Raw genomic sequence first — 26170 nt, forward strand, 5'->3', positions numbered from 1 at the left:
TGATTTACTTCTCAAAAACTGGCATTGTTTTTTCCATCATAAAAACATTTTTTTATAAGAGTGGTCTGGATTATTTATTTTTAGCAGGTCTAATATAAGGTAGAAAGATTTTTAAAGAATCGGTTTTATTACTGCAGTTAAAGTCAGGGTGATAGGCTGTTAATGCTGAGCAAACATTTTGAAAGCCATATTGGCTGCTTTTGTCATGCGTACTGGGCAACCCTGAATTGATTTTTCTGGAAGCACTTTGGAGCCAAAAGCCTGTAAGGAACTAAACACTTGTAAACACAACTCCATTGTGTCCATGTTTAAAATCTCCTTTATTTGTTTTTTTCCATACAGATCTTAAGGCATCTGCACAAAGTACAGTTTCTGCAGAGGTTTTAAAAAAATCGCTTCCTCAGATGGTGGATGGATTTCAAAAAAAAAGAGAGAAAAAAAAGAGGTTGATAGATTTTTCCTGCTCCACCTGCCCTTAATAACATCTTTAATTTCTCCAAAATCTTAAATTACAATTCTTATTACATATATAATATTATAACCTTAATTTCTTACAGCAGTCAGACATAGTGAGAGTGATGATACAGAAAAAAAGTGTCTTTAAAATCCATTAAATATGTACATATAGACTTCACATTATGGCACTCGCATACACATATACATACGTACATACATACATACACACACTCATTCTCACTCCCACTCACACACAGCAGGCTGCACAGCACTATAGGAGGGAATAGACATAAAACTCTATGCTCTGACACGTCTATTTACAGGTCCCTGCTTCCTGCACGATGTCACTAGCATTGTGTCTTACTGAGATGGTTTGAAGACGGTTGAATGTGCACTTACTTGTAATTAATTGTTTCCAGTGAAGGGGTTTGTGGGTAAAAGGGAAGAGGTGATAATTTGTAATCTAAATATTTATATATATATACCACACAAATTACTATACGAGCAGCCCATTGCCTCGTTCTGAACCAACCTTCATTGTACAGTACAGATAAATGTCAAGCTCCCTTACGGTGTCGGAAGGTAGTGTGACATGAGAGGAGCGAGGGGCTAGCTCACGCAAATGTGTGTAAGGGGGACGGGGTTGTGGGACTGGGATGCGAGCGATGGACATCGTGCAGCTCCAGTGAGCGATCCTGGCTACTTGGTCACTTTGACGCGGAAGGTGATTCGTCCCAGGAACTTGTCGCGTTCGTCATTGTTGCGCAGGTCAGAGCCCTCCACCTTACACTCGATGGTCAGGGTTGTGTTATAATCCAGTTCGTTTAATTGCAGTTTCACTGCCACCAGTGGCTGCACATATTTATCCTGCAAAAGAAAACATGGGAAATATGTATAAAATAGTAATGATCACAAACAGTATATGCATGTACAGTGTGTGAGTGTGTGTGTATATATATATATATATATATATATATATATATATATATATATATATATATATATATAAACAAACCAGCAATTGAACATGTAATCTTTCCAGGTGTAAATATTCCAGATATTATACTTGGGCATTTAAATATAAACTCTACGATTAGATTTCACTTTCCTCTAAAGCATAAATGTAATGCTGTCCAAATGTTTCATCATATTACTGCATAAGATGGAACTAACAGGAAAAAAAAGGAAGTAGGAATGCACACACTCAAGGCCTACATAGCTTTAAACAGATATGCTATACCTTATTTACCGTACATTAAAAAATGGTTTATTGGTTTCCACCTAAATTTTTTTTTTTTGCTCAAAAACCATTACTCTGTTTCAGCAGGTAACGTTTTTGTGATAAGTATTAACCTGAAGCTATTTTCACCCAATTAAATCCATATCATTTTGGTTTTACCTTCCTATTTGAAAGATCGAGGGTCAACACTTGCTAACAAACTCGGCTACTCAGTTTAATAGCACAGTATACTGTACTAGCTATATGAAATGCTAGCACATTACACAACCCTAGACTAACAAACACTGATTTGGTTTTTAATACCACAACACACACTATATAATTGACCAAAGATTTAAATCACACCATAAATGGTGCCTTAAAGATAGCTGGCTTGCTAGCAAACCTGACTCACTAGCTTTAACATTAGCTACTTTGCTAGCAGACACAGCTAGTTTTGATAAGGAGAGGGCTACCACTTGCTAACAAAAACACATCACTGGTTTAAATAACCTAATATCCTATTAATTTTTATATTTACTGCAATAACTGTTAGCCTAACATTAACAGGTTTGTTAAATGTAAAAAAAAGAAATAATAAAATATTGAGTATTTTATCTTTCATTTAAGGGTGACCTTCAGCCTGTAGTCTGAGAATGCAAGACTCTGCTTTATTGCACCATGAACAGCAGACTTACAGATATTACTCATACTGCCATTACCAGTTACTAGGTCTGATTCTGGCATCAATCGGTTTAGTTGCATTGTGACACTCACGTGTGCTTTCTTGCCATAGTAGGGGAAGTACATCTTGTCAAAGTGGCCCTCAGTTGGGAAATACTGCATCTGCAGAGGAGTTTCTCTCTGAAACAGAAAGTGGAGGAAGGGTGAGACTGCACGCCAGTTCTTTACTCAGAATGGCACTCGATGTGTCCTGTGCTGTTGCCTATAGCAACAGGCTCTTCACACTCGACTAGCTGAACTGGATGATGGCCAGGTGACACTTTTAACAATATGTTACTATTCTTGACATATCATCATGAACACAAAATACTTATTCTCCCCCCACACGTGTACACACAGTCTCGCATTCATGTTCAGTACAGCAAGGCAAATACACAACGCAGCTTAAGTACATACATCTCTCATCTAACAATGCACACGCATTCCTTGGACATACAGTATGCACAACCAAGAGATAAGACATTCCAGTAGTTTTGTTGTGCATGGCCAAATAATACCAGATGTGTTTTCGTCTGAAAACACTTCATATCCAACTGCTTATCATTGAACAAAATGATGGAATCATAACTTCATCAGCAATGAAAATAACACTTCCTAAATGTTGGTGTGAAAGCTAAATGAATGCATCCTTTAGCTTTCACACCAACATTTAAAAACCTATTTTTCTGAGCTGGGAAAAAAAAGATGGTCAACACAGTTATTCCTTACGTTATTTTACTTTTCGCTCTATAGTTTTTTTTTTTTTTTAAGAGGTTCTAACATCTTATATTGCAAATTTTGCTTGACTGTTATTTATACTATGACCTAGTTTGATTAAATCCTTTTCATTCTTGAAACTGTTTGAAACTAGACAAATCAGAAAAGACACGATATATTAGTTTCTCATACCGTTGGAAGACCTATGTTTTTCTTCTCTTTAGAATGTTAAAATGTTCACTCTAATTGAATGAATTTTTTAAATTATTGTCTGACTAATGTCAATATGATTGTTTCTTTACACGGTTCCATCTTCTTTTGCAAATGACAAGCAGTGATTTGGGTAAGCAGCAGTAAAAGTGCAGCTCTTCAAATGCCTCAATGTAGCTGTAAGAATGGGAGTCGCATACAAAGGGTTAGGCTTAACCTTGTAATTAGGTTATGACATGACAACATGTAATAGGTGGGTCATGTGTGGGTCACATCATAAAAGCATATATACTGAGAATGAGATATATTAGATACACTGAGAAATGCTGGAAACTGAAAGATAAAATTACACACAATTGTCTATATCTGAAGGATATGAAGCTTTTTTTAAACAGGATGAGAGTGCAACTGAAACTTTGAACCTACTCCCTGAAACTCATTATATTAATTAATGTTACCCCCATGTAGGGCAAACATGCAAAAAAAAATGCATTTATTCTATAAAGACAGAAATGATCGAATCAAGTGTTTACATGGCTAATCCTTTACTATTAAGCAGATCATGGTTTTACAGCGCTCATCTTTAGAGCTGGAGCATTCGAATAAAATCTGCATAAAAATCGAAAATGCGATATGTACTCGTACAATTATCCAATCGAATATAATGTGATTTTTTTTTAATTATTATTATAAAACCGTGCATCCGTGCTCCTCCTCTTATTCCACCTGAAAATATATCCCAGTCAAGATTGTCATCTGATTTTCAGGTGAATGCATTTTTATTTTTATTTTTTTAATATAAGAAATTTGGCAGACCAAAGAAGGGATCTCATTTTACATCAGAGCAGGTGAGGGTTAAGGGCCTTGTTCAAGGGCCCAACAGTGGCTAGGTAGTGCTGGGATTTGAACCTAGGACCTTCCGGTCAGTTGTCAGAAGTCCAAAGCCTTAACCACTTAGCTACCCTGTATGATGTACATACCCTGTCCATGTAAATGAAAAAAAAAAAAAAAAAAAGAAGTCTTACTTTATGTAACACCACTCCAAGGAACATGTAACAAGTTTCTCCAAGGAAGGTTTTACCAGATGTAGTCAAGTAATGAGGAGTAATCATTAGAAGGTTTATACATAGTGTTCCAGCTCTCATTTTCTAAAAGCTGATCCACATTTGTAGTACCAGCACCTCACCTGGAAGGAAAGTCTAGTCTAATTTATATAATAAATATAAATATTTAAATAATCTGCCTCACTAGTGCAACAAAGTTGCATTTAAACCAAATGTATTAACCCCAAAACACACTCTGTGCAGAACGCAGCACAATTGGTTATACTTCGATATATCTATATGTACTGTAGCTTTGGATATGAAATGGATCGTCACTGTGGATGATGCATCAGTAGATCGTAACTCATTCTGGTGGTCATTTAGGTCAAGCAACACAGTCCACTCATCTTCAGATTGATGCTATTAATAATGGAAGCACTAAAGCGCTAAAAGCGGTAGAAAACCTAGTAGTAGCAGTAGCAACCTGCAGGAAATCAAGCTCTCGAACTCTGTTAGAAGTTGAAATCAGGGAAGCAGTATGAACACAGCCTGTTTTCCTAAAATGAAGAGGGCACCCTTCCTGTTGTCCTTGTATACCTTCAAAGATTACTACTGTTTGCAGTGAGGTAATCAAGGGAGAGGTGCTTAAAGCTAGGGAGGACATTAGAGTAGGTTTAATAGGGATGTAGGGTGACTAGCCAGATTCCCCCAGCTAAAACTAGAAAAAATCTTATTTTTTTTTTATTTTTATAATGTTAAATGTATTTAAACTTCCACCTTTAATCAGTCCAGGTACAATCAGTGCAGAATTTAATTAATGGGTACAAAACTATAGCAGGTGGTTTATGTGAACACAATTACATAGCTGGAAAAAAATCATCCAAATAATCCAAAAGGTATTATTCTCTTACTCAGTTTGTTTAAATAGAAAAATAGACATAACTGACCAAATCAATCCAGCTAACTGCTTAATAATAATAATAATAATAATAATAATAATAATAAATAAATAAATCACTCCGGCAGTATGTTTCAAACCTGAAAAAGGTGCAACAAGTCTGAGATTTCCATCTAACTATAACTTTCTTTAGCTGGGGGTTTGAAGGTATACAGTACACCGTTGTCTTGCATGAGGGAATAATAAAGAGTGGCAGACACAAGCAGTAGAGGACAAGAGCCGAAACAGAAGCAGCAATGTTATGAAAAGGGGTCAGAACAAGGTCCCTGGTGACAGCAGGGAGGTTGGGCCTCATTTCTTACCACAAGTGAACTGCCAATGCAGCATGGAGAGAGACCATATACAAACACATGATTGAAAAAAAACAAAATGTACACACACTCATATGTTAAATATAATGAAAAACAACAACAACAAAATCATGCTTTACAGACATGGTTGGTAATAATTTGCATATACACATGCAGTAAGGGGGTAGGGTTTACCTTGGCTGTACAGTTGATGTATGGCTGTCCTCGTGGCATCAGACCTATAACCTGCACAATACAACCAAAAAAAAAAAAAAAAGGGCAGAAAGATTTTTGTCTCAAATCTCAAAATCCTTAATAAATACAATGTAGCCAAAAATTAATGCAATGTAGTAAAATTTATTCCAAGAATGATGAAAGAATATTTTTTTCATAGTGCTTTAATCAATACAATTTTAATACAAATTCCAAATTCAAATTTAAGTAAAATATTTCCATGTTATTTTACTATTCCATTAAACACTAAATCCAGTACTTTTCAATTTAATATTTGCAAGTCTATGGGAAAGGGACTACATTTCGAGAAGTATGGTTTTACTTACACATAATGCTTAAATGCTATAATTTGGAAAATGGTGTCTCTATGGAATTGTATAGGCACAAAGCCTATTTGCTATGCCTTCCATTATTACTCCTACTCATATTTCATTGTGTGCATATATGTAATTATGGATGTAATACGTGGTTTTGTGTATGACCTGAGTAAATACATAAATAAACATTTATCAACCGTCTTTCATTTAGACATTTCTTCAGGCTGGCAAATTGTGCTAACACAGCCATTCAAACAAATGGATGTGGAGTCAAACCTCTCTTAATTTGCATGTGTTTTTTTTGCCCCTTGTTTTTCAGCACAAATGTTATTCATACCATTTAGACAGAGAAACTTATAAGGATTGATAGAGATCATTGATGCGGCTCTCAGATCAGCTTCTCTGATAGGGTGCATGTAGGAAAGCTGTGATGGATGATTATCATTTTGTCTCATTGTGTAGGCTGTCACTGGATAAACAGCAGCAGAAATATTGTTAACATTTGACTAACAAACTAAAGACAAAGGCATTAATAAATATGTATTTATGCATCAGGTCATGCACTCTCAGCGCAGAAGGAAAGCAATGAATAGTTGTTTCGGAGTCTTTTTTGTTTTTTAAACCGTTATGGTCATGTGAATCACTGCTGCACTTTGTAACACAACAACATTTAACCATAATTACAGTATGTATACGAATAGAATGAAATATAAATAATAATAACGGAAGTCGGAGCCAATAGGCTTCATGCATTTAAAAACAAAAAGCATCCAACATCACGAATTTCACACAATGACATCACCGCGCCCAATCACGATTTTATTTTTTATTGTAATTAAAGTTTTACCAATATAAATCACATCATTTAAGGAATATTGTCCAAATTTAAAGATATTACATAGTAGTTGGATTTTTGAGTTTTCTTTAACCAATAAAGGAAAACTGTAAAATTGAGACTGAAATTATAGACACTAATGGAGGAGTATTCATTTAATTGCACTTAACAAATATGTGACAATTCTTTAGGCTTACACCCAAGACTGGATGTGAACTGAGCAATTTGCATAAGAGCATACAAATGCTGGAAAAATGATAAGATTTGCCAATTATACAGTACACATACAGTGAACTACTTTTCTTTGCAAAGGCTGGTCCAGACACATAACCTATGGACCTTAAGGTGAAAAACGTTTTCAACAAATATTTGGTATTTCGTCAATAATCCGTCCACACAGACTCACCCGATTCATCTTGAGCAATACACAGGGCTGTCCTTCAGCATATCCAAAGTCTGTATCAGCCAGGCCAGAGCACTGACGCAGCTGACTACGCTTGAACTGGCAGACTTTTGCATTTTCCACATCTTCCTGCACATAATAATCGCCTTCTGTGCATTGTTCATTCTGTTCCTGCAGCGCATCATTATAATCTGCGTTAAAAAAAGAGAGCATAGCAAGATGAGAATAGTAACTAACCATCAGTAAAGCAATAGCAGTCCGGCGTGAATATTACATCAATATTCATCACTATTTAAAGATTGCTTGTTTTAGGTTTTCAAATCATTTGCCGAGGGGTTTTAAAAGTAGCACATGTTGGATTGCGGCGCTCATATCCACTGCCTCGTGGCTAACTTCTAAAGACAACAGATCTGGGAGCCGTTCCTGAGAGCAAAGCGTCCTGTGGCAGCCAGCTTTAAGATGCATCTCTAGCAGTCTCTTTAAGCTGTACGAAAGTACGAGTCATCTTGGGTTCTCATTGCTCTCTGAACTCCCGGCAGATAACCATGGTAGTGTTGTTGAGGTGAGCACCCGATACCTTTTTGATGTGCCAATAACACGAGTATCTTATCCTGCTAATCTTTTTATAGAAAGCATGGTGGTGATGGAAGAAGCTTTGAATGTGCCAAGAGCTCTGAGTCAGATAGGCAACAGTCACTGGCAGCTGGAACTGAATAGCAGCTGTCCTTAACAGACTCCTGTGTAACAGAGCAGCTCTATTTAGGGACCACACTGCGCACCCAGTAAGAAAAAAAAAATAAATAAAAAAATTGTCTCCTTTAAACAATCACCTCGACAGGAAACGATGAGAATGTGTGAGAATGCTGTGAAGTATGCTGCACTTCTGAAGCAGGGGTACAAAACGCAAAGAAGCACCGACTAAATTATTTATGCATTTTCTCAAAGCTAATAAAGAACCGTTTAAAAATCTTTTAAAAATATTAATAGAATTCCAAGCCAATGCAATATAGGAAAATTAAACGCTGAACCACAAAGCAATAAGCAGTGATACCACATAGGGAGCGAAATCTATTACTGATCACAGAAACCGAGATGGAAATGGATACAATGGTTAAAATGGTTGCATTTTCATGACAGACTCATACTGTGTTTTACTTCCAACTTAAACAAATAAAAAATAAATAAAATGGACAGATCTATTATTGAGCAGATATATTTTAATAATATATTGAGCACATATGGCATTTTAATAATATATTGAGCACATATGGCATTTTCAGAAGATGCCCCACAGCTAACTGGATAGATAAGGCTAACCAATAAGGCTAGTCTGCCCCAGTAATAACATGCTACTGCTGCTCATACAGGTTAGGTTTTAGAGGATACTGATTTAAATGGATCATACACTCGAAATTATTTGCCCACACATCTTTTATTATTCCTTGGTAGAGCCACCTGAAAATTATTTCAAATCAGTCTTTCATTGTGCTACTTATAACCACCTGGTGAAGGAACCCAGTGATTCTCCAGGCTGGATAAAAGAAAAATCCATACCATATCATGCTTATGGTAGCTTGTAAGATCTTTATACGTACCGGATTCTTTCATACTTGAACTCAAATTATAAATATGAAAATGCAAAGCCCAACACATTAGGAAGGTCTTTAAAGAAGAATAGAAGGCTGACAGCCTGTAATTCTCTCTAAACTGCTTTTTCCTGATCCAAGGGAAATCATCTGTCTTTGCCTAACCCTTATCTTTTCACATTTATACACATTTTTTATAATAAATATATTATAAATAATTATAATATTATTTATAATATATAATATAAAATAAATAATTTTTTCCAAATAAATTTGGAATTTTGAAATTTGGAAGTCGCCATTAAAGTATTACATACATATCCTTTGTTTTAACTCCACTCACATATTTCCTGTTTCTGTGAAGTAACTTTTAGGGTTCTCAAAATGAAGATCCCTCTTGAACCATTCTAAAAATTAAAGACTTATCACTCAGGGGTCTTTTGTTTTCCTTCAGTGTACTCATGGGGTCCATGTGCAATTCTACACATTTTACAAAAGGAGGCAGTACTCACCCTTGAGGAAGCTCTCCAGCTCCTGGACATACTTGTTGTATTGCTGCGGGTTAGAGCGATTTATTTCGATGTCCAACTCCTTGGGCCTGATCATCAGACCTGTCACATAGCAGCAAGTCATTGTGTAATTGTGTAAACACAACAGGGTTAATTTAGTACACTTGACATATTAACGAATGCACAAACACCAGAAATATTTATAAATTATGCTTACATGCTATTAAAGCTAATAAGGAACATTTTGATTTTCTAAAAAAAATCACTAAATATTGAAATCCAGGGTTTTCCAAGGATGCATCAGTGTAACCACAGATCTCCAAATCCTTTATTGTGTTAGCAATAAAACACTAAGAAGATGTTACTTCTTTTACAAAGTTAACCTTAATCTAATTTGTTTAATGGACTCCTTTTATATTCCTATTATATTTGAGCCCTGCAAATAGCACAAAATCCTAAGTGCTATATCAGACTAGAAATGAGTTGGTCTCATACCTCATACTTCAGAGCTAATGTAAGGTGAATTAAGACAAAAAGTTTACGGAATGTTAACATACACAATTTCCTTAAATATACATATAAAATAAGCAAACTACTGTAAATCAAAAAAAAATATTTTGCTTATTTTAATCAAAAATATTCAATACCACATCCACTCTCTTGAGGAATAGTTCTTCAGGCTTCCTGTTTTCAGTCCAGTTCCTGAGGAAATTTTTTTGTTTGTTTGTTTGTTAAGCCACACAGTGACCTTAAATCATAATCCATGTCTAACTTAATGCGTGAACCAGTGAGGAACAGGTGTTGATGACAGATGATCAGGCTGGTGATTAGTATACTGGTCTTTTAACATCTGTAACACTATTCTACGGATGTTTTATGAAACCGTTTTATGAAACCGTGACGAGTGTCATTTTTTTACGCTGTGGTCTGTTGGGGCCGTAACATAAAAGTGTCAGATAGGAACAGACTGGACAAGGCAATTAAAAAGGCCGGATCTGTGCTAGGCATGGAGCTTGGCTCTGTGGATGTAGTAGCGAAGAAGAGGATTCTGTCCAAAGTACAATCCATTTTAAACAATGCTTCTCACCAGCTATACAGTGTTTTTGGTGACCAGAGGAGCAAATTCAGCCAGAAACTGATTACCATCAAGTGTTCTACAGAGCACCGAAGGGATCTTTTCTCCCAACAGCCATAAAATTATACAACTCTTCTCTGTAACTCATACACTATGTGGATATTAACGGACAGTAACACAATAGGACAAGATTATTTAGCTGTATTACTATTATAATAATTGCAATAATACATCCAATAAAATATGTAATACAATAATACATATAATAATACAATATAACATACATAGATTACTGTGCAATATTTACAAATGCTTTTGAATCATATTTAGTGTGCAATAATGTCATATTTAGTGTATTCATTTAAGGTATTCAAAAGTTTAGTGTGCAATATGGTACTTACTGTTTTAGGACTTTTTATTTAATTCTATTTTACTCTAGCTTTTTTTTTTTAGTTATTTATTACCTTTTCTTTCTACTGGATAACAACTGTGAGCAACTGTAACCAATCTCGACAGACGAGAGGATGCTGCTGAAGTAATTACATAAACAACCATTTTTTTAATTGTTTATTTAAAGCTTTGCAGCCTGTCACAGTAAAAAACTAAATCTTTCCATTTCTTTAATTTAATCTAAAATAATAAAAAACAAAATGTCATATCAAGCAATTGGGTGTGGCTCAAAGCTATTAAACAGAACTGGATATGTTTATTATAAATTATGTAAAAATATAAAGATTTTAACTGAGGTGGCTTATACAGCACCAGCTACAGTATTTTTGACAAGAAACAGGACTTTAGCCTACATCCCCATAAAATCATCAAAGAATATTAACAGAGTGACTATGAAACAGTATTAAACATATAAAACAGTACAGTTCTATTTGGTCTTTTCAAGTTCTACAAATGTGCATATGCTGCTCTACAAATGACTGTAGGAATGTGAAACGTACCAGAGTGGGCTAGTATTACTTTACCATATACACCACCATTACTGCACAATTATAGCAGGATCATTTGGGCTTATGAGCACAGAGTTTTCCCAGTTCATGTTTTCTCTGAAACCCGAACTTCCACATTTGGACAGTAATCCAAATGCATCAGTATTAGAATTTATGATATGAGAGAGCAACAAAATGCTATCCCAAGTGATCACTGAGTGCTCGGAGCCCTTGATTGTTATGGGTTTTCTGTCAGAAAGATGCCAAAAGTCTGCTATCTAATGGACAGCTTAAAAAAAATAAAAGTGGCATTAAATAATTATGATTTCCGAAAGATATTCCCTTTTTCGACACCTCCATCTAAAAACACTTTCGTTAGTGCAGTCTGCGTGGTATAGGTAACGGGGCAAGGTTGTGAGGGTCTTACCTGGGTTGGAGACTCGATCCCTGTACCGGGGTGTGTAATCATCCAGTGTTTGCAGCATCACCCACATGGTGAGAGTGAACATCCCAGCAAGGAAGCCGTAAAAGACCAGATAGAAGAGGAAGATGAGAGCTAAGAAGACAAAAAAAAAAAAGAAAAGGCATAAGAGATAAAACAAAAAGGCAGTCTATACAATCTATGTACAGATAATCTTCCATGCTGGTGATACATGTTGTATTTGACTGTAGAAGCAAGCTGAAATGAGGCCATGATAATGCCGTCCAAACTGCTTTTCTGCCCAAACTGCGCGCCAACATATTATAATTAGCATCATTATGAGTGTGTGTGTGTGTGTTGGGAGGGGGTATTTTTTTGGCAACATTATATCTTTTTGACAGTCATGTCTCATTCAATGCATTACCATTTTCTCCCCTTTTCAAATGTTAAGCTTTAAAACTGTCCACCTACAGTAGCATGTCCACCAAAAAGGTTTGGTGATAATGCATATTACTCTATGGAAATCATGCTGTATTCTTATACATACCCAACCTAAACCACTGAGTTCTACTTCATTATAACAAGATGAGACATCAAAGTAATTTGGTTTAAGAGAATCTCAACCAAACCAATTTTGCACTTTCCTTGTCTTAATAGTAACAATGAGTTAAAATGTATATATATAATAACACACAAGGGGTTGTCTTAACAGTCATTTATATGACATTATACTAGGTGAGAAGTCATGAGAAAGTTTCGAGATTACTGTAGCTTTGTTTTTTGTTTTTTTTGGCTGCATGTCCTCTCTCAGGCAAGATTTTGCTATCGATAGTCTGGAAATTCTTGATGCACAATGCCACAAAAAGATGATGAGTATGCACTTGGTCGAGCTGCGGACCGGCCTTGAATTTTTCAGTTGTTGGCTCTTCCACTGTGAAGACAGCTGGTTCGTCTCAGGGTCGTACCCATACACCCAAGCTTTGTCACTGGCAATAAACCTCGATGTGAAGGACGGGTTATCCATGGCATGTCCTTCTTGGCAGACTTGGACGCAATGTTCCTTCTGCTCCTGGATCAGCAGCCTGGAGACAAATGTGACAGATGCCTGGACTGTTGCGTATGACACACCGATGACGGCAGCAATAATGTGTGGATTGTTCAGCAACGTTCATCATGCACAAGTTGCCGTATGGTTTCAATAATTGCAGGGGTTGAGCTTGTTGAAGGTCTTCCTTATCCCTCGTCGTCTTCCGCTTTAAAGTGCAACTTTTTTTATATCCCCTCGTAATAAATGACCCAGCTGAAGTAACTATTCATTTGGAATAACGATGGACAAATGTCTATTATATAAGATATACAGTAGATTATACAAGACAATAAAGGGTTTTGCACACTTTTACCGAAAAAATAATTTCTTTTCCATACCTTTTTAAAGGAATAACACATTATAATGATAAAATTTGGAGCAAATGGAACAATCCACAACCTTTTCAAAACCTTCAAAATGATAGATGCATAGGTGCTAAATTCATATAGACTGAAAGGAGCATGAAAATGGGGTTAGTTGAGAAAAAAAGTGATTGAAGGCTGAAAGGACGAGAGGCTGAAGTTACTTATAGATAGATATCTGAAGTAGTTGATACTATAAATAACATTTGAGGGAGGACAGTTAATTGAAGAAACAGCAGTGGCCTGGAGAAATAAGACAACACACATACAGAACCCACATATACACACACGTATGGTACTTTGTGTTTGTATTTCACTCAATGATTGTATTGAAGTGTTAATTCCTCAGATTTTCTACAAATACAGTATCTACCATGCTTCTCGAGAGCTCCTATAATACACATGCCCTATATAAGCATCTGTTCCACCATGCATGGTTTGATGTAATCATGTTCATGTGGGAAGTATGCAAGTTTTTACCTCTTTACGATGGTAAAACTACTAAACAACTGGATTGATATTTCTAACAATAAGCATGTGATGACTGTTACTGAGAACCAAACTGGCCAGTGCAGGGTTAAATTTGTTCAAAGTGGAAATGATGCCAAAAAATATTCTGGGGCACATTTATTATATCAGTAACGCCACTATTATAAATAACTATATATTAAAATCTGTTTTTCTAGATATCTAATTTATTTTTATTTTTTTTTACTTGAATTTTCTGAATCATCCGAATTTGAGTCGTATTGTCCTTGTAAAAAAGCCATAGTAATGTATTTTATTGTAATTATAAGCTCATTTATATGAAGACTTAAGTCCAAACAGTCAAGCTGCAGTATTACTGCTCATGATATAACATGCATCCTGTGACAATGTGGCTTTTGAGATTTGACTGAAGGCTTTATGAGTGACATTCTTATATAACTGTTGTACACAACAGAAATAAAAAGCACCGGCACTGCATCTGTGTCAAGTTTCAGATTGCGTTGGGCTTCATCCAGTTAACTGACGGTTGCCTGCTCTCCAAACATTTTAATGTGTTTATGCTTTTTATATTACTCGGTGTTACATTCTGGTTCATGAGACTATTATCCAAAACCTTAAAATATAGAATTACTCAGGACATTTACTGTTCTGCTCAATAATGTGGCTGGAGAACTACATGAATTATGGGTTTTTTATAGATTGCATCATACTAAAACCCAGGGGAGACCACTGACAGACAAGCATAAAGACTGTAATATTTTAACATTTACATATTCTGCATTCAAGAAAGACTACTATGCAAAAGAACTAACAGAACTGGTTTTGAAATCTCTATAAAAAAAATCCCCATGTAGTACAAATAAGTGAAGATCTAGGAATAGTATCAAACTAAAACCCAAGTTAAAAGAGAATTTGCTTTTGTCGGATCCTGGCCAAGGCTATACCACCATAGCACATTATTTTCTCACTCTCAGTTTTATGACTTGAAATGATTCATTTTAATTTTAAATATAACTTTATAGCATACAATAGACAACAATCAGCCACAACAGTGAAACTATGCCCTTAATATTGCATATTCTGCCGCCAAAACAGCTAACATTTCGAGGCATGGACACCACGAGACTTCTGAAGGTGTGCTGTCGGATTTGGGACAAAGATGTTAGCAGCAGATCCTTTAGGTCCTATAAGTCCTGTATGGATCAGACTGCTTCATCCAGCACATGCCAGAGATGCTCGATCAGATTGGGATCTCGGGAATTCGGAGGTCAAGTCAACATCGTGACCTCTGTCATGTTCCTCAAACCATTCCTGAATAATGTCCGCAGTATGTCAGGGCGCAATAGTCTGCTGCTGTTATTGAGGAATACTGTTGCCATGAAGGGGTGTACTTGTTCAGCAACATTGTTGAGGTTGCACTGTTTAATTGCTACCTAATATATCGCGACCCTTGACTGGTGCCACTGTAACATGATAATGGATGTCAGTAATGTTAACGTAATGGCTGATCGGTGTATTACAGCAAACTGCCTCTAAACACACAATTTTGACAGATTAATGCGGACATTAGTAAAGGTTTTGTGTCAATATTTTTAATTGTTAAATTTACTTTTTGGCATTTTGTAGAAGTAGTTATACTACTACTACTATTATCGAAGTTTACTAGACAGTTAATTTCTAGGGAAATTGCACAAAACTTCTCGAGGACAGATAAGGACAATGTCAGGATTGTCAGGAGGACAATATTCAAATTTCAAGCTGCTGAAGTTACTATATAGTTACTTTATATTTAAATCAACTGTTTATAACCTGCATCATTATTTTATAAAATCATATGAAGATGCTGACATTGAAAGCAGTCCAATGTGTAGTGCAATTTTGCAAGTCTTTTCATCTTTAATACACAACCGTCAGACTTCCCTCAACCTAAGTGTCTAAAACAAGATACAGAAAAATGGAAGCAGTTAAAAATCCATCCAAAACCAAATCACCCAGTTTCTCATCACTTTCTCCTGGCCCTTGTTCTGCTCTCAGCTGCTGAAGGAGTTTTCACTTCTCCCTCACTTGACTGTAACCAAATCCCAGACATCTCAATACTTTTCCTGGATGGCTCACTAACAGGGATAAAAATATCAGCCTGCAGGAAGCTGAGGGCCGGCAGGGTGTGGCCTGGACCCCAACAGGCTGAGGTTTGGGGAGGGAACATAGCTGTAGGATAATGCCTGCAGTCGGTCGGTCTTGTTTTTAATAAGTCGGTATGTTTCAGTTTGGGTTCGAGGCAAACTGTGGTTTGGAGACATTCACTCACATACAAGACATGTCATGTAATAACAACATGCTAAACAGATACCAGCTGAAAGCCTTTAACATTTTGTGTAACCTTTGGCCGGAACGAAACGTCTATAAACGCCAAAGAACTTCCAATCAAGCTATAAAGCATGCTCATGCTTTTACTCCTCATTACAGGCTCTGTGTTACGAGCACTTTAAAAACCAACGAGAACTAGTACCAATACTACTGCCTGGAATTTTTTGGAGACCTCAAATATACTCACTAACCACAGGAACCAAACAACAGGGAGCCAAAACCAGTTTCTATTAATTCTTGAATTTTTTCAAGATTCATAAAAGTAAATGATAATATTTTTTCCCTTTGGAGTGAATAATAATTTGCATTTCAGGAAAAACTGTAATAGAAGCCAAGAATTACCTAAAATATATTATGGAGTAATACAATTATACAATTTCTTTCTAAAGTTTCATATATCACTGTATTATACCACTGCATTACATTTAATACATTACATATTTAAATGACATTTAAGCATCACAGGTTTCAGATTTGCCAACTATAAAATGATTTTTTTAGAGATCTTTTTTAAAGAATCATTATATATATTTATATATCTTATATAAAATTATTCTTTTATTTATATCTATCTATCTATCTATATATCTCAACCATTCAAAAATTTGGGGTCACTTGCAAATTTCTTTTTTTTGTTTAGTGATTTATTTTCTACATTCTACAACAATACCGCATTTCAAAACTATAAAATTCCAAAACACATATGGAATTAAGTAATTACGTTAAAACAACAGTTAGTTGTTATTATAAGACACAGAGGTCAGCCTTTCTGTAATAGTTCTTGCAAGAACAGTATTGTCCAGTGCATTTGCAAAATCCGGCAAGCACCATAATGAAACTGGCTCTCATGAAGACCATCCCAGAAGGGCGAGACCAAAACCTACCTCTGCCGCAGACGAGAAGTTAATTTAGAGTTATCAGCCTGAAAAATGACCAATTAACAGCACCTCAGATTAGAGGCGTTATGAAGTCTTTACAGAGCATAAGTAGCAGACACATCTCAATATTAACTGTTCAAAGGAGATTAATGCATTTTTTGGACGCTTTTAGCATTCCTTTGCAATGTAGAAAGAAATAAAAATCAGGAACCATCATGGAGTTAGAAAGTGACCCCAAACTTTTAAACGGTAGTGTGTGTATATTTTATATATATATATATATATATATATATATATATATATATATATATATATATATATATATATGAAACTGTATGTAAATGCATGTGTACAATACCACTGGACAAGGAAAAAGATGTTTTTTGTATGCACGCGTTTCCAGATATATATATTTTTTTTAAAGCTTATGTTGGCTTAATATGTAGACTCATCTTAAGGTGCTGAAGTGTTGGATTGGTCTGCACTCACATCGGTGCTTTTGCGAGTTCTATGCATGATAAATGCCGATGAACATCGATGTAGAGGATCAAGAGACAGATGGGAAAAAAATGTTAGCACAGATAAGACAGCTCCTCCTAACAGCATAAATGTTGAACAGCACATTCTAGCCTGAGATTTTGCTGAGCAGAAAGCACATCCCCACCCTTTTGGTCAACAGCTTCTGACTCAGAGTCTTGTGAATATCCGAAAGACAAAAAATAAGAAGAGACATTTAAGGACCAAACCTGGAATGTCCTACTACTGGTCTAGGAAGGTACCATAGCAAAATTTTGTTGCTCAGAATGAGCTTTTTCATGTCCCATGAGACTGATTTGAGCTGTCCCATTACAAGCTCGTCTTTTCTATTTCTCCTAATTCCCACTTACTGTAGGAGAAACAAAAAGACATAACCAAGACTCAAAGAGAGACATACTTTTGAGAAACATTTGAGAAATCCGAGATGTACATGAGAAACAGAACTGCATTTGAAAGAGAGGTAAATGAGCCACATATAAGACCATAATGAGATTAAAGTCAGATATAAATGAGATGCATGAAGCAAATTAGGAAAATTATAGTTTTATTAAACATATCAAAAATCCTCAGTTAACAGCATACAGTGTAACAAATTTACAATTGACACAATGTAACAGACACCAGCAAAATCACTTATTGATACAAAATGTCACCAAACCTACAGGAGTTACACAAAGGCCATAGCATTGTGACAATCTTCCAGTGAAAAGAATCAGTCAAAAAGGAGAAATATTGGAAAAAAGTAAAATTGGTTGCTTGTTGTACTGTAAGGGCTACAAGAACAGGCCAATGCCAGGAAAAGTTCTCTTCAAGGAAAAAAGTAACTGTCAAACTACACTGGTTAACTTACGGGTTTGACTCCAGTTCCTTTTTATTTGCGGCAGGCAGGCAACGTAGGTGGTGCGCTACCGCCACATCAAGGTCTGGATGAATGATTGATAATGTGGATTTTCCACAAAGGTGATGAGCCACATTTGAGACACCTTTGAGAAAATGCAGAAAACGCCTAAATCTCATTCATGTCTCAAAGACAGCTCATTTCTGTCTAGGAGCACAAAGGCCATAGCATTTTCCACAAAGGTGATGAGCCACATTTGAGACACCTTTGAGAAAATGCAGAAAACGCCTAAATCTCATTCATGTCTCAAAGGCAGCTCATTTCTGTCTAGGAGCCAAAGAAGAGATTAACATGAGATCTCACCTTGGAGTTTCTTTGCTATAGGGTAGCCTTTGTTGATGGATGTTTCTAGCTAATGTCAGTTAGTCAACAATGTCATGTTATGCTACAATTTGATAGATTTAACTAAAATATACTAGAACCTCCAAAATAAAGCAGAAGAAATGTGTTGCATAGGACTCCACATCACAAACAAAGTAACAAAGTACATTCGCTTTTGTCTTTTCTTTGTCTTTACTTCACGCATACTGCACATTAGGTTTTGCATAGCCGTGTGCTTTAGAGACCTAGCCACGCTGCCTTATAAATGCAAGTTTGCGAAGTCCCAGTTTCCCAGCTTCCCTCTGAGGTTTTGTCATTAAATTCAATTATGCTCAGAACATTGTCTCAATAGCCTTTATAAAACTACTGATCGTGTGAAACGCAACAAAAGCCAGCCTAGTTTTAGAGTGAGGCTAAGAAGACCATTTCAATTAGCTTACTAAACACTCAGCATGCCAGTATCAATTCACACTTTACTATAAAAAGGGCTAAGTATGGGAGTGATAGAGGAGGCATGAACAGCTTGTGGTGGGAGTGAAACTGGGAACGACGAGTCCTTGCTGCTGAGAGAAAGATGAGAAACCGGCCATGATGGCCGATGGCAGCGCTCCAAGTTCATTCACAACGACTTTCCGAAACATACTTACCCGATTACAGCGGACGAACTCTCGTCATGGGTTTGTTCAAGCCGTCATGGAAAAAAAAATAATCATGAAATTTCATGGTGGTTGTGTTTATATAACAATTTAAATTAATCAGTCACCATTCATTCACTATGGGAAAATTACTGTTTGTTTTTTTTCAACAAGCGTGGAAAATCACAGACACACTGTCCAAAAACGATGTGAGGCAACTTACGTTATCGTTTAACATCACCTAATAAAAATCTCCCTCTCTCTCCTACTCCTTTACACACACACCTTAATTGTCCATTCAAATATCTTTAAGACTTGAGCATTTCCTTTTTTTTTTTTTTAATTAAGCCTAATCTTTTAGAAAACTTATGATTTGCTATCGACCATATTCAGATGAGCTTAAATAACCGACACTGGAGCTCAGCAGAGTGAGTGAAACTTTATCATAATCTTCAAACCTGCTTGAGTGTCAGTATGCACATAGACAAATGTTATGACCTTCACTGCCTGTCTGCTGTCACATGGGCCAACCGGAGGCCGAGAGGTACAGTGAGATATCACTATCTCTAATTAAAAATGAGATTAAGAAAAACTTTTTTATAACCTAATGTACTGTACATGCTTGCATGATCCTACTGGTCCAGAGCATTTCTGAATCGTCAGTGAAAACACTGGAAAACCCAAGTGGGTATTGATATATAGCCGGTTAACACATGGACAATGTACACACACACACACATACACAAAAGGATTTTAATTGGTCACTCCAGTTCCTGTTCTCATACAGTATTCATCTAATGAAATGAGGGACTGTGTGACTAGTGTGTGTGTGTGTGTGTGTGTGTGTGTGTGTGTATGTGTGACATGATGTTTGATCCATCATATATTGTCCATGTGTAAACTGCCTTAACTTTCAATATTTGAATACCCACTTGGATTTTCATTGCATGGAATTGTTTACAGTACATATTTGGTTTAACCCCAGAAGAGACAAAGTACATAAACTACAAGTAAAAAAAAAAAAAAAAAACTTAATCCAGTCCATCTGTTGTAACGTCTTTTCCTCTCAAGTACTAAATATTACTGAGTCTGTGAACATTAGTCAGCTATCTCCAACGTAAGATATCTGCTACAGATAGTTCATTTCCTGTTGAATGCACTGGATTACTTCATTTATTCAAAATAACAACTGATCATTTAAAAAAATTGCTTAACTAATGATGTTAAATCCAGATAATAAACATTAACAACATATTGCATTGTTGATGCATGACAACAGCTCAGGTTACAATCATGATTCATTCATCATTTAATTATTTGGACAATCTAGAATCTAGGGGGGGAATAATGCTAATTATTAAAAATTAACTGTAAACTGTCTGTGAATTACAATAAGAGATTTATTCCCTTTAACTGAGTACCTATTGTATAACTATAGCTGGCAATATGAAGACAAAGTAAGACTTTAATAAATGTGTAAATTACTAATAGCTTCAGAATTTCCATTTATAAAGCATGTTTCAGCACCTGTATTGAAGGTGACATTAGTGTTCACTTTAGCTGTTGTTCTTTGCTATCAAGTTATTTTATTAATCAAACAGAATTAAAACTACAGCACTGAGATACTGTATATCCTACTACAGGAGATGGACATGAGATGTTGTTTTTATGAAGAATGACAAATGGCATTAACACCACAATTGATTAAGTTTGCATTACTGTTTACTGTAGGCTCGGTCTCTTACATCCAGATGAACAACAGCCTCATATATTGAAACTGGAATACAACAATTACGTATGCTGCTCTGTAGATTTAATCTCTGCTGCGAATAAATTAGGATGAACAATTTGAATTTTAAACGACAATGCCATGGAATTGTGCATGGCACCCCTGCTCTTATCATGGACATCAGTATTTTTTAACAGTTTATTAGATTTATATTCTTTGTACTAAAGCTTTAAAATTGTGAAATATTCCCGTTTTTAAATATTCCAGACTCGAGTAAACTTCGATGAAAAACATTGCGATTTGATTTTTTTATTCAATTTGATTTGCTAACAGTGTGTCAAACCTATATTTCATAGTATAACACAAAACACATAAAAAATAATAAATAATAATAATTGTTTTAAAATTGCCATGAATGTTACAAAACAACCGTCTGAAAATCTTAAGGTTTGCATTTGTACAGCCGCAGGGAAAGAAAAGGTTGGATCTAGCAATCATTATTCAATTCCTTCCCATTGATTGATTCGACACAGAACCCTACAACTGATGATTTTTGTCCTTTCGGAAACAGCTTCCAGGCAGAATAATCACCTGATCGAAGGAACATTAAAAAGTCATTTAAAAGAAACAAAGACTGGATAAGTACCACAGCACACTGTGATTGATTAGACGAGTAAAAGTATTCGAGTGTAAAGCTTGAGATTATAATTTTGATAATGCTAATGTTACCCTTTTACGATGGCAGCCAGCGCTATTGGTTGTATATAAATAACAGAGTAAGCACTCATCATTGTAAGAATTAAAATTTAATCTGGTGTTGTTCGCTTTAGGATTAAATGTATGTTCACTATGTTCAGAGCTGCTACTGTACGTTGTGACCTGGACCAATCCACAGGGACATAAAAGTGCTCAGGGCCAAGAGCCAAAGATTATAAGGAGGAAAGACCAAGCCATTAAGTCAAATTAAAGTCTTTTATCCCTTCAATACTCATCACTCTCGTCATCTCTTCAGGGAGTGCAGTAAAGGCCTGGGATAAAAGCTATGCAGGCTTTGCACTTTTTCCATTACTCCACCATGATAAGACATACCAGGATCGGTGCTGTCATTGCTATAGGGACTTTACATAGACAGAATAAATAGATCGTTCATTTATCCAGTTTGGCTGTTGCTTAGTAATCTTTCTGATTGGTCGGTCAAGAATATAGACAGAGCATGCGGAGGCCACGCCCAGGGTCAGACTACGTTCTCAAGAAGTGATCATCACTCAGCCTTAACAGGACAAGAGGCATTACAACAATACAGTGAAGGTCAAACAGGATAATAGCTTTAATGCCAAAAATATTACTTTTTAAACGAATACAAATATTTTGACTATATTATCTAGTGTATTCAGGTTAATAATGACAGCCTTAATGGTGTATAATGGGAGCAATAACAACTTGGCAAGGATCAACTGGGTACATTCTTAAAAATTATTTTGTCAGAGCAGTATATTAGAGTGACGGCAAATAATTTTTGTTGCTTAAAAAGCTACTTTTGGTTAGTTTTAGAACTGTTAGGCCCATGATTCTTTACCCAGTTTTCATTGTGGTCACAATCATTTTCGATCACAAATATCTACCCGCTAACATTTTAAGTCTCTGTTGCAAAAAGAGTCTAAACAAAAAAAATTATTATAGAGCCATCAATTGAAATTAAATGCTGCATAAAGAAGGGAAAACAGTTATATATGTCTAAATCTCTATCTGGCACCTTTATTATTTATCATGGATCCATGGATTTCTTGCGACACAAACAATAATGTGAGGGGAGTGTTCAAATGTAATAATTTGACAAAGCAGGAAAGCTTGAAGATTAGAATTAATACACCTAGCTAGTTTAGGTTTTTTCCAAGTGCATACAAATACATCACAGTAGGTCTTGCTCATTCAAAAATGTCCTGCTTTGCACGTGACTGTGAAATTCGTCTCCTGGAAAGCGAGTACAATGTAAGTAGGGCCAAATTCCACAACTCTCATTCAATGCAAAAAAGAATTCCAAAATGCATCAGAACTGGCTGTATTTCTAGGAGTTACATTTGTATGACATATTTCTTAACATAACTTAAGTTCAAAAAAGCTTTATATGAGGCTCAGTTCAACTTTGGAAGGCATTTTTGCCTGGAAAGAGAGTTGTGGAATTTGGCCCTAATTACTTACATCATACTCATTTTCCAGGTGATAAATTTCACAGCTGGTGAGGAAAGCAGGAAGAATTTTTAATGAACAAGACCAACCTTACATGCACCTCAACTTTGATTTAAGACAGACTTTTAAAAAAAATCTGAACTCTCTCTTTAACTAGTAAACAGGAAATTCGTCATTACAAGGATTAACACAGAGGATTGACCTGCAAGAGGCCACATTTCAAAGCAGAACTGAACTGACTACTGTGGCAAATCTCAGAAAAACAGCCAAGAACAGCCTGATTGCAAAACATAGTGGCTATACACTTGGCTTTTTTATTTTGCTTTTTCTTTCATAATTGTGGTGTGAGATTAGCTAATGTACCACAACTTCATTACCCCCCCACAAGTTACCCAGGGGGAGCAATTTCAACATTTAGATCAAGAGGAAACTGTCCACATATCATCCAATAACTTCAGCTGTAAATTTTGATTTACAAAAATTGTTGTTTAATAAAAGTCTTTGATATTTGCTAGGTTTGGTATAGCAAACATATACTAATAGTCTTAACTATGCGTTACATAGATTAAATGAGGTAGTAAAAATATGGAAGTATATCTTCTAATATGAGTTCTTATTCATGTAGCTTTACCTACAGCGGCTGGTGATTGTGCTTCAGAATAATTACGGCTACAAGATGATGTCTGTCACAGACGTAAAAATAAATACATTCAATCTGATTGGGTCATGCTTCATAGAACACATTCACAGATTTGACACCCAAGGTACAGTATGATGACTAGGATGATGACTGGGCACATTAGTAACACAATCTAAATTAAAATATTTGCACTACATGCTAGAAGCTTAATGATAATTTAGTGAAAATCTACATATTCTTTCTAGTTACTGATTTCCCGTAGGAAAACATTTAAATAAATATCCAGTATTTCCAAGATTCCTAGTATAATGGCACAGGTAAGCAAAATTAATAAAGAAGTAATGTCCTCGAACATCAGCAACGAACATAACGTAAGGCCAGCATTTCAATATAGAATTCAAGAAATGATATGAGATAAAAAAAAATATTAAAGAAAAAAAAAAGCTGGGGAAGAAGATGGCAGCAGAGCAGAGCTTGGACAACATCAGAATGGAAGACGCCCAAGATCTCATGACATCTGTGCACTACAGCGATCCGGATGAAATTAACACAAAAACCATGCAACCATATATTACGTCCTACTCTGTGTTTTAATAACATGTGCCTTTAAATATAGGGGATAGCTATTAGTCTTGAGGTTTAACATGGATATAGCATCTTTGACGTGCATTAGACTATAAGGCGATATAAAATATATATGAATGCTTCGGTTAAATTTGGTGCTCCCTGCTTATTTATGTCAAATGCATTTTTGTTATTCGTCAACAATCATACAAACACTAATTTGCATCTAATCATGGGCCTCCAGCAGCATGGAGGAAATCAGTTTGACCTTGAAACCAAAGAGAGGAAGGAAGCACAGAGAGAGAGAGAGAGAGAGAGTCAGGCTTTTGCATGAAGGAGAACCCATCCTGAGCAATAGGAGGGGGACTGCAGATCTGATGATGATGATGATGCATACACAATCTTTTGTATTTTTATTTCATGAAAACAACAACATGTAAACAGGCAGCTGGCATTTCATTTATAGCTGGTAACTAGGCAACTGGGAGTAATTTAAGAAGCTGACCCCCCACCGCAAACCTCCAATCTCCCCATCCTGTAGAATGTAGTATAAAATAGCACTACGGGAGCGCGTTACATTTTACAACGCACACATGAACGACACCTGTAACGTCGCCTGATCAGGGCTGATCAGAATGCTTTGCGGCGTGAAGATTTTTTCGGCGGAATTTTCCTCTCCTTGCAGAAGGAGGCTCATTTGCATAATTACACACGTAACGTGCTGCGTCATTGCGTCACGAGCGGGGCGAGGGAGAGAGCGTGGAGCGCGCGCTACCGCAGTCGGTCGTTTGAATGGCGATTTATTTCGCGTATGATCTTATTCTCAGGGTGACAGCGGCGAACCTGATCCGCTCTAAGGAAGGACTAAACATAGCACAGGTCGCCCCCCTTTCCCCTTTACCTCACGCCTCGTGCTTGGTGTGAAAGAACGCCGCCATACACACACACACACACACTATCAAACGCGCGTTAACGCTCCAGTGGAGCCCGGGTATCAGCTGCCCATTAAAGATGACATAATTGATTGATAATAATTGCATGAACTGGTTGTGCTCCTCCCAGGGCCTGTGCTTAAATCAGTGAATTTGATATTATCCTTAAAAGCAACATCGATTCATATGAGAATTTGTGATGTATTAAGAAAGACATTGCAGGGGTGAGGAGTGTGTGTGTGAGTGAGTGGATCCTGCGTTTTAACGCGGCGACATCTCCAGCGGCAGTCTGCAGATGACAGCGAACCCTGAGCAATCAGCGCTACGGAGAGATTTTCTTACCCCAGCTGCTCGCAGTGCGCCCCAGGAATTCCCCCGTCCGCGGGTTGTAGATAAAGTCGTTCCAGCTCGACTCCTTCCCCTCGGCTTTCTCCTCCTTGTTTGCCATGGTGCAAGTAAAAGCGGCTTGTTTGCGAAACCAAAAAAAAAGATAGACCGATAAACCGGGAGAGAGAACAGGGATGCCCCTTCCGAGTGGAGAGAAAATGAATGAGGCGATGTGTGTGTGTGTGTTTCTGACTGAGTGCAGTGCTTCTGCACAAGCAAAGGC

General features: G+C 36.4%; 1 protein-coding gene across 1 annotated transcript; it reads right to left on the minus strand.

Annotated features, from left to right (window-relative positions):
• Window positions 1–302: 302 nt before the first annotated feature.
• On the minus strand, window positions 303–26170 carry atp1b3b (ATPase Na+/K+ transporting subunit beta 3b). Its single transcript, XM_053506947.1, has 7 exons — window positions 25903–26170; window positions 11941–12069; window positions 9504–9602; window positions 7409–7596; window positions 5812–5862; window positions 2453–2539; window positions 303–1323 (listed from the first exon to the last, which is right to left on the minus strand). Exons 1-7 carry the CDS (start codon window positions 26006–26008, stop codon window positions 1156–1158), a joined length of 828 nt encoding a protein of 275 aa, XP_053362922.1. The 5' UTR covers window positions 26009–26170; the 3' UTR covers window positions 303–1155.

This window comes from Clarias gariepinus, chromosome 11 (genome assembly GCF_024256425.1).
Source record: "Clarias gariepinus isolate MV-2021 ecotype Netherlands chromosome 11, CGAR_prim_01v2, whole genome shotgun sequence".
Lineage (NCBI taxonomy): Eukaryota > Metazoa > Chordata > Actinopteri > Siluriformes > Clariidae > Clarias > Clarias gariepinus.